The 10,124-nt window shown below is 67.5% G+C and overlaps 1 protein-coding gene across 1 annotated transcript in view; it reads right to left on the reverse strand.

Annotated features, from left to right (window-relative positions):
* The window catches only part of NFATC1 (nuclear factor of activated T cells 1), a gene marked incomplete at its 5' end in the record, with an annotated part of 41,101 nt that overhangs the window by 1,682 nt on the left and 29,295 nt on the right, over positions 1 to 10,124 (reverse strand). The window contains 2 exons of the mRNA XM_029922753.1: positions 5 to 20; positions 132 to 514. Coding sequence (XP_029778613.1) covers positions 5 to 20; positions 132 to 514 — 399 coding nt within the window. The remainder of the gene's footprint in view (positions 1 to 4; positions 21 to 131; positions 515 to 10,124) is intronic.

Consider the following 10,124-nt stretch of genomic DNA (forward strand, 5'->3'; position numbering starts at 1 on the left):
GGGCGGGTGGGGCTGCAGGACTGCAAACAGGTCGGCTCTTGGGTACCGGACGGTGGTGAGGAGAGGGGGCTGTCGGGACGGAGAGCTGGCCGGCGGCCTGGGGCACAGCTGCTGCTCAGCTGGGCACTCACCTGTGGCTGCAGCAGGGCGGGCGGGGGCTGCTGGGGGGGCCCGGGGTGCAGGCCCACGGGCCTCGGCATCTCCCGAACGGCGAGCACCCCTCCGGCCGGCCGCGGGGCTCCGAGGTGGCCGTGGCCCGGGCTGGCCGCGGCCTTGCCATAGGCAGCGGAAGAGAGGTCGTGGAGCTCCGGGCCGACGTTGGGCGGTGGCGACACCACGGCGCTCCTCTGCGGACAGGGCGGGAAGCCGGCCACCAGGCAGGAGCCCGGGTCGGGCGGCACTGCCAGCTGCTGGCTGTAGCTCGGCTGTGGGAGCGGGCTCAGGCCCTGGCCCACAGGCCCGCAGCTCAGGGCAGGCTCGTGGTCGTCGGCGGGCTCTGTTTTTATGGTTGGAGCTGCAAGAAGGAAAGAAGGGGAATGAACACAGGCTGCAGACGCGGTGATGGGCGGGGGTGGGGGTGGAGCGGCCGTGGCCCGGACACCCTGGGAGAACAGGCAGCTCCCGACTGGGCCCCTGTGCGTCTCCGCCTGGTGCCTCCACCCAGCTAAGAGGAGGGTGAGTCACCGGCTCCAGAAAGCCGCAGCTGGTTCTAATACTGAGGACACTGTTGTGCTTGGAGCCCCCCCAGCACTAATGTGCTATAAAAATCCATCTGCAAACTGCAGTAGAAGCTCCGGGCCCAAGGGCCCGTGGATTTGTAGCAATCAAAGCGAAAATTTTAACTTGGACGTGCGGCCGCCTTCCTCCTGCTACCGACACCCTCTCTGAGAAGCGTCCGCACGTCGGTGAACCCGGACACACGAGGAGGTGGGGTGAGGGGCCCATACACCCCAGAGAGACGGCCCGCGGCCACACGGTGGGGGCACGGTGGCGGTCCGGGCGAACACGCCCACCCAGGCGGCCTCCAGGGGCAGCCGCTGCGGAGGCACAGGCGGGGCTCCGGCCGTCCTGACCCCCTCGCCAGGAAGGCAAGGCAGACAACAGGAGAGCGGCCGCAGCTTCCGAGCCGGGGCGGTGCTCCATGGCTTCCTCGGGACTGGCTCCAGCCTCCCGCGTCTCCTGCCCCTGGCACATCGGCCCTCCGCCCTCGCCTGGTCGCCACAGTCAGCACCCTGCACAGCTGGCTCCACAAGGACACCCTCACACCCTCTCTCGGGACCCTCCCGCCTCCTCCTGGGAGCTGGGCGCACTGGGGATCCAGCCCGTGGGCCGGGCCTCTGCCTTCGAGAAAGCACGTCTAGGTCCTGAGGTCCGCCGGCAGCTGAGGACGGCAGGAGGGCTTCCCACACGGGGGTGCCTGCGTGGCACGGGGTGACAGGGGACAGACGTCCCCTGGCCCCACCTCGTCTCCAGCGGGAAGGCGGCGCCTGTACCGTGTGGCCGGCAGGCTCCTGGGTGTCTAACTCCCCTCCGAGTCGCGGAGTGCTGGTGCCCGGCTCCTGGGGCCCTCCACCAGGTCGCTCTCCTCTGCTTCGGGATTCTGGGGGCCGGAGGGCAGGACAGAGACCAGCAGAGCGAGGGGTGGTCTCCACAGCAGGGACTGTGGTGGCGTGGGCAGGTGGGCGTCAGCCGCATGGCCCCCGCAGTGCCCACTACAGGGGCTGGGGACCCCCCCCCCCGCCGGCTCCCGTGCTCTTTGCTAGGTGAGCGGCCTCTCCTCCACGGGCCAGGGGTGGGGGTGGGGCTCTGGCTGCAGGTGAGTCCCAGCGCGGCCATCCAGGGCTGCAGAAGGGACCCCGGAAGGGCCAGCTGTAATCAGGTGGGGTTTTACTGCTGTGTGTCCCTCACACCTGCTCTGGGCCACTGTCATGGGTCTCTGGGAGGAGCCGGGACGCGAGGGCCTGCGTGCATGTCCAGAAGAGCCCTTGCTCCTCACAGGGACATTGGTGACCTCAGGCTCCTGGCTCAGGAGTCCCGGGGTGCCCACTGGAGGTGCAGCGCGCCCCCAGGCTCCAGCGCCGCAACCAGGGTTTCTGCGGTCGAGACCCCTCCCCCCCTCCACGGGGCCTCCAGCTCAGCAGCCGCCTCCCAGGAGAGCCCAAAGTGGGGGGGGCAGGGACTGAGGCAGTGTCCCCTCGGCTGACTGAGCACAGTGCTGCGGCCGGCCTGTGTCATCCGGCGGCCGGGCCGCGGCCCACAGGGAGACGGCCTCCCCAGGCCAGACCACCGTGCCCGCTTCCCGCACATCGTGAGTCCAGAATCCAGCACGGCAGAGGCCCCAGTCAGGCCCTGAGAGGCAGACGGGCCTTCACCTTCTGACGGGGCCCCAGGAACCCGGGCCAGCGGCGACGGCGAACGGAAGGTGGAGGTGAAATTCCGAACTGGCTGGGTAACTGGCAAGTTCCTGGTCTTGAGAATATGTGCGCGTCTGGCGGATTCGATGAAACCCCCCAGGGACCCTCGCTTCTCTGCGCTGAACCCCCCCCACTCGTCTCTCCTGCGAGGTGTCCCCGAGCTCTGTAAAACTCCTACCCCGTCTGCGCCGCCTCAGAACCGTGCAGCCCAGCCAGCTGCTGGCAGCGTGACTTACCCGCCACGTAGGGATGGGGCTCAGTGCCCGCGGCCAGCACTGGCGACCCCAGGGGGCTGGCCAGAGGCCCAGCCACCGCGCCTGGCGGGCAGGGGCAAGCTGGTATCTGCCGGCTCGTGCACAAGGCTTATGACCCGTTTAAGGCCTCCTGGTGGCACTGGCGTTAACTCTCACGTCCCTGGGCTCCCCGGGACATTCTGGAAAAGTTTCCATGGCGTGGGACCCACCCCCACAGGACACGGTCACCGTCCGATGGCGTGGGGGCAGTGGAGAGGTGTGACAGGACCGACTGCACCCCGCCCAGCCCGCCTGGCCCTCGTGGGCCCCTCTGTACTGCAGTGCTGGGCATTCCCCGGCTGGATGTCCCTCCCTGTTTGCAGCTGCGACCCTGCCATCCCACGAGGGGGGCTGACCCCCTGCAGCCCCCGGACAGGCTCCCTCAGGGAACAAACTGACGGAGTGGGCCCCACACACGGGCCCAGGACGGCGGGTCACAGAGGAGCTGCAAAGAGAGAGACCCCGGGGCTCGGGAGCAGCGGCCTGACCACAGGCAAAGGGCAGTGGACGGAGGGGCGACGCGCTCCGGGAGCCCCCGAGGACGAGGGGCATCTCGGGGGACACGCAGCGGCCACAGTTCCCGCTGCCCCCGGGCACCGGCAGGGGCTCAACGGCATGAACACCCGGCATCTAAACGGCATCTCTTGTGTTGGATTTCAAAGGGAACGTGCACCGCTCTGTGGGTCGGAGCAAGGCGATGCCGCCTGTTTCCTATTAGCGAGGGAAGCAAGAGGCCGCGGCCGCACGGGGCCCTGGGCCACGGCCGAGGGGCTCCCCCAGACCCGGCGCTCGGTGTGACGCAAGTGTCTGTTCCTCCCCGCCGTCCACCTCGCTGGTCTGGGCGGGGGGCCGGTGACCGGAGGCGCATTTATAATCCAGGGTCCTTACAGCAAACGTGCAAGAGATTAATGCTAATCTCGAAGGCGGCGGCTTTCACAAGGCCTGTTCTCGTGGGAAAGGGGGGTGCGTCCAGGCTGAGCGGGCATTCACACCCCGGGCGCAGCGACTGTGGAGGAGACAGCAGGACGTGCCCTCAGCCCCTGGGGCCGGCGCCGCGCCCTCTGTCCCCGATCCGGAACTCCAGGCCCCACCGGCCAGGCTGCCGCCCTTCTCTCCTGGGCTGCGTGCGCGTGCCACCTCTCCACGAGGACTCCACCCACAGCCCCTGCAGCAAGGACCGTTCCAGAACATCCTGGCCTGGCTTGAAGAAACCTCATGTCTGGCCAATGGGCCCGACCCCCACACGGCTTCCCGTTCCTGTGGGCAGCGCCGGCCTCCTCGAATCGCTCCAACCGGATCGATCCCCAGCTCTTTGTCGGCTCGGGGTGTCAGAGCACGGGCCTCGTGGTCCACACATGGTTCACACCGGGCTGTGCTGCTGTGTCTCACACAGGAAGAGGAAGTGAGTACGCACCTTGTTCTGCAGGGCGGGACGTGGCGGGGACACATGGTGTGGCCACCCAGCCCACCCCACCCACATGCCCCTTGAGCCAAGTGTGCGGTGCACACACCCAGCCAGGCTCCCGGTCGCCCCCCGAGATGGCCAGGCCTTCGGGTCGGCCGCTGCCTCTCCCCTGCAGGTCCCATGCAGGCGGCAAATGGCCGCCGCTGACAATTTCAGCAGGTGAGCCGGGTGGAGGCAGCCCCAGGCCTACGGCAGGACCCAGGAGCAGGGTCGGGCTTTGGTTCCCAAGCAGGCGCTGAACCCGAGGGCCCCTCCCCACAGCCGGCCCGGAGCCATGTGACGAGGCTCCGCCAGGGAATGCTCCGGCAGTCCCGAGCCTGTGAGCCAGCACTGATGCATGCGATGGTCCTCCCCCAGCAGACGGGGGACACGGTCCCCTCTTACACCAGACTGTCCCTGCCAAGTCTTCCCCATGGCCTGTCTGTGACCAGACACACCCTGTCTTCTTGCTGAAGGGCAAAGTCAAGCAATTCAATTTCAAGATGCTGCTGGGCCCAGGGGCACATGCAGACAAACGTGCTCCCGTTTGTGATGGAAACGGGGGGCTGGCCCCCTGAGCGCCAGCACCTCAGGCCTCAGCTGTTCTCTTCAGAAGACACAAGGGCACTCAGACAACAGGAAACGCCAAGCTGTTCTTCGAGTGCTGGGCCCCCAAACATCGGTGATCCCGTGGCCCCAACACCTAACTTGGTGCCCAGATTCCGGTTAACAAAACAACACACGAGCTGTGAAACGCTCTCCAGTCCCAGAGCTGCGTAAACAGAAAGCACACATTCCTATCTGGGCCTTGCCTCTAAATATTCTTTCCTAGACGTGCCGCCTCCCGCACACGCGGACGGGGGGAGGCGAGCCCTGCAGTGACCCGCGGGCTGCGTGTCACCGGCTAACTGCATAGCCCTGTGGGCCTGCTTCCCTAGCCCTGGGACAGAGTCCCGTCTACCCAGCAGAAGGCAGGGACCCACATGAGCGGTCCACAGGCAGGGGCTACTGGTGTGTGCCCCCCTCCGTTGGCAAAGCCCTGGGGGGGGCGGGTTCGGGAGTCAAGGCCCCACTCTTTGGCCTGGGGTACGCCAGAGATACTGCCTAACCAAACCCTGTCCCCCAAGTCCGTGGGTTGAAGGCCTGACTTGGAGACAGGCCTGCAGGGGTGGTTACGGCCGAATGAGGCCTGGGGGCCCTGCTCCTACAGCGAGCAGAGACCTCCCTCTGCCATTCGCAGCCGTGGTGAGAAGGTGGCACCAGCAAGTGGCCCTCCCGGGTGTGAGCCGCGGGCCCTCGCTCCGAGTCCCAGCCCCACAGCCCCTTCGTCCGCAGCGGCTCCTGCCCAGATCCCCCGGAGGCTGAGGCCGTCCCCCTGCAGCGCGCTGGCCCGTCACCCCCTCCTCCCTGCACGTGCAGAGCGCAGGTCACCAGCTGTGTCAGCCGGTCACTTCCCCAGGTGCCCTGCGCGGTCCTGGACAAAAGGGGTTTTGTTCTAAACCCTAGAGAACAAAGATCAGATTGTTTTCTGTTCGCTGCATGACATTAAAGCCGGTTTTACTGCCGGCACAAACACCCGCAATGATAACTTCAGGGCAAGACTTTTTCAAGTAACGAGAAAGGCAGAGGCGGAACGGCAGCCGCCTGAAGGGCCAGCCCCCACGGGGCGGGACGGGAGGCCGTCCCCACCGGAGCCCGGGGCCAGTGGGGGCTGTCAGGGCGGGGGGCAGCGGCCCGGCCGAAGCACGCACACCGGGCCGCACGGCCAAGGACACGGAGGGAGGGCCTCTGCACTCAGGACTCCATCCCGTCTTTGCCCACAGCTTCGCCAGCATCTACGCCCAACAGGCCGGGTTTCCAGCAAGGCCGCGCTCTCTGGGCTCACCGCAGGGTGGACGCTCCGTGGAGCCGGCCAGCAGCGGCCACCCCGACCAGGGGGTGGCACCCCCGTCCTGTGGGTGGGGACCGAGGCGGAGAGGCGGGGCCGGAACCCCGTGCGCAGCACCACCCATCTCGGGGCCCCATCCGTGCGGAGCTGCGGCCCGAGAGGGCAGACTGCAGACCAGTCACAGAGGCTCACACGGGCCGTGAGACCCGTCGAGCATTTTCACCCAGGAACTGTGAAAACCGCCTTTGGAGGGAGCTAGACGCGGTCCTGCCGGTCTGCGCCCCGCAGCTGCGCCCACGGCCGCGATGCCAGGTGGAGCCCAGGGCGCCCTCCTGGCAGCTGGCGGGACCAGGCTCCCCAGCCCAGGACGCCCGTCCACAGCACGCGGTCCTTCTGTGTTTGCTGGCCTGCGGCCCCTCCCCGCTCGTCCCTGCACGCGGCACGTGAGGCAGACTTGGGCACAGCGCCCCCCGAGCCCCTCCAGACGCGCCCTCTGCAGAGCGGGTACCCCCCGTTTCCCAAGCAGGCCAGATTCGGGCTCTTCCACGCGGGTGCGTACCCAGGCGCCCGCCCCACCGTCTGTGGAAGTGCGGATCCTCTCCCTGTGGCCAAGACACCAGGGTCCGGGTCCCGTCTGACCCGGCGGTCAGGGCGGCTGACTGTGGGGCGCCAGGCAGCCCGGAGGTAAGTGCTTCCCCACTCCTCCCTCGCGTGAGCCCTGCACCTGACACCGGTGGGGGGCAGGGGGCCGACACCCAGCGGCAGGGCCGGCGACCCGCGTACCAGCACGTGTGGGAGCAGGGTCCGGAAGTGCCGCCACGGGAGGACCCAGCCTCCCCGAGCCTGGATGCCGGCTCTCCGGGCCTCCGGGCCGCTGGCGACCCTCAGGGAAGACCCCGCCACGCTGGACAGCCAGCTCCCTCGCCTCTACACGTCAGGCTGAAGACGTGGGAAGAGAAATTAGAACACGGGTCCCTCACTTTGTGGCTGGAACCGCAGGAGAGCCAGCGAAAACGGGGACCCGGGGACACCAGCCGCAGGCAGGCCGTTCGAGGCTCTGACGGGAAGGGACACCGCAGTGTCTCACACGACAGCGCTCCCAGCGGTGCGCCGGCCCCACTCCCGGCGGCTCGCTCGGCGGTGAGCCTATCGCATAGCTCAGCTGACTCGGGGAGAATGTTCCGGAATGTCCACTGACCACAGTGGGCCTGCAGCTGGGTGTCCTGGGGTCAAGGGACGGGCACCTGGGCCGCCCTGACTGTCCACTTCCGTGGTCAGAGACGTGGCAGTCTGCTCTATTTGAACCCCGCAGACGGCTCCTGTCAGCTGGGGTGGGGGGCTGCCCACCGGGCAGGGCCTGGGCTGGAGGACCACGTGCTGGGGCCTGCGGCGTCTTCAGGAGAACCTGGGGGCGAGGTGCCTAGAAAACCCGGCCTCTGTGAGGCCTGCGTGGACCAAGCTCACTTCCTCATCACCCACAGAACGAGGGGACGTGAGGGGCGGGGCCTGGCCCAGAGCGCCCTGTCAGAGGGAGGCCCGCCCGCTACCCCCGCCGGCGTGGCACAAGGCCCTGGGGCACGAGGGGCTCCGAAGCGTCTCCCAGCCAAGTCACTGCTGAGCAGCTGCCTGATGCAGGGGAGGCAATTACTGCGGGATTAAACTTGAACTCGAAGGACTCGGAAAAGCAATGAGGCCCAGAGCTCGCTGTGAAGACACAGCCACCGGGCGGGTGGACCGGAGGCCGCTGGCGTGGCTCCATCTACAGGCCAGGCCGCCCCTGGGGAGCTGGATCTGCACGGGGCAACAGGAGTGAGCCCGCCCTGGCCCCAGACCTGCAGGCCGCTCGTGGCCGGTCTTCCCGCCGGCAGCCTTGGCTCCGGGGCCTCCTGGCTCCCGACGATGTGATGCAGACAGAAACCAGAGTCCCCCCTCTCTGCACCTCTCAGGGCACGAGCGCAGCCTCCATCCGCGCCCTGTCTCGAGCAGGCTCCCGCCTGCTTAACGGCGAGGTCCCCACGGCGCAGCGACGGGGCCCCTCTGGCCCTTCCTCCTCCGGCTGCTGATGTGGGGCACACGGAGCCCCGGCCCCACCACCTGGCTCCGGGCTCCCTCGTGGTCCCGAGAGGGCTGTCAGAGGTGCTGCCCCCACCGGGCGGTCTCCGGCCGTGACCTGCTTCCCTCGGTGAGGACAGGCAGGGCCCAGGGCAGGGAGTTCTGGCCGCCTGGGACCTCCAGCAGAGGTGTGTCCCCAGAGCCGCCCCCGCTGGCCCTGGGGAGGCCCCAGGACCCTCACCTGTAAACGACCGTGAGCTGGGGCCACGGGCACTGGCTAAGAGCATCTCAGACACAAGGACGCACTTTCGGAAACTTGGTAACTGGTCACGGTTTATTTTCTCATGTTAAAGACAGACCAGCTCTGGTAACCTGAGATTCTTCTCCGCCTGGGCTGCTGCCCCCGCCCGCCTGGCCCGGGCGCTCACAAAGCCTCCGCTGACGGACGCTCTTCTCCCCCGCCCTCAGGAGCCGCCGCCCGCGGGTCCGGTCCTTCTCCGCGCGTCCCGCGAGCTGGAGAGCTGGGCGAGGGCGAGAAGTGCACCTGCTCCCGGCAGAGGGCGCCCCGAGGCGGGCGCAGGGCATCCTCGACCCGCACGGCCCGGCCGCAAGCATCGGCACGTGAGGAACAAGAAAACCGCTGGCACCACGTGCTCTGCGGCGCCTTCCAGAATCGCACCAGGTGTTCTCGCCGCCGCCGTCAGGTGCTGCCCCGGGAGGCACTGTCCCCCGTCACGCCCGCGGCCTCCCCCAGAGAGGGGCCAGGCTCCATCGTGGACCGGCAGGCCCCGCGTGCGCTGCCTCCATGGCCCTCTTCCAGGCCGACCACCGGCAATGGCCCTGAGACCGGAGGCTGCGGTGCGGTGCGGGTGGGGGCTGGGGGGCGTCATCCCAGGGAGCCGCGGTAGGTTCACCCGCTGCCCAGTTGTCAGAAGGTCACTGGTGAGCTGAGACCGGGGAAGGCGGCCAGACGGGGACACAGGGGTGTCCCCACGCACCCCCAAGCAACAAATGATCTGACCCCCTCGCTCCTGACACCTGCACCTCAGGGACCCCCAGGGGCAGCGAGCGTCCCGGCCTCTGCACAAGGGCGCCTCTCGGGGCCCTGCCCCTTGGGGCACACGTCTGAGAGCCCCCGGTGTGCCTCCCGCCGTAAGGAGAGCTACGGCCACACCGTCATCCGTGCACACAGCTAATTTTGACGGAAGATCTGAAATGCACTTGATTTTACATATTTGAACATGAAAATAAATTCTCCATGTAGGGTTTACGAGGGTTTACTGCCAACGCCTCGCATGTGTCAGCAGCACGCTTAATAACCGTGGAAAGAGCCTGCCGTCGGGAAGCAGGAGGCCACGGCTCCAGGTGCTGGCCTTCAGACGGGAGCCACCACACAGGGCTGACTGACGCCTTCTCCCTCGTGTGCATTCCCTGTCCCTCAAAGCGTCGTCCTCGGCGCAGCACGGGTCTCTGGGCTCAGAGTTGACAGTCGCGGTCAGCGAGGCGGGACGCCCGGCCAGGCGGTCAGGGCGGGAGCGCCGGCGAGGTGCCGGGCGCAGGTCCGTGTGCCCGCTCACGGCTGCGCAAGCCTGGGGAGTGCGTGCGGGGAGAACACCAAACCGAAAACCAGACACACACGTTCTAGTTTTTCTTTCGTTTCACTTATTTATTCTTAAAGCCACATAAGGGTCAACCCCGTGATTGAAGTCAGATACCAGCCAAACTTCCTGCTCCAGGGAGCTTACAGTCTGGTGGCCCGTGGCCCCGTCCCAACCCCACAGGGCAGACACCTGCCTCCCCAGGAAGCCAGATTAGGGCCCGGCGCTCCCAGGGGCCAGCGGCGAGGATGCTTCAGGTTCCAAGGGGCTGGAAGTAAGTTTCAAGGAGAGAAGTGTGGACGGACCCTGAGGCCTGACAGAGGCAGACGGGCCACCAGAATGGCAGGTACGTATGGCCACAGTCACTGGCCACTGCTCTGGGGGTGGTGATGTCTGGGATGGAGCATCAGCCACAGAGAGAAGGTCCACGTGGAG

This window comes from Suricata suricatta, chromosome 14, assembly GCF_006229205.1.
Source record: "Suricata suricatta isolate VVHF042 chromosome 14, meerkat_22Aug2017_6uvM2_HiC, whole genome shotgun sequence".
NCBI lineage: Eukaryota > Metazoa > Chordata > Mammalia > Carnivora > Herpestidae > Suricata > Suricata suricatta.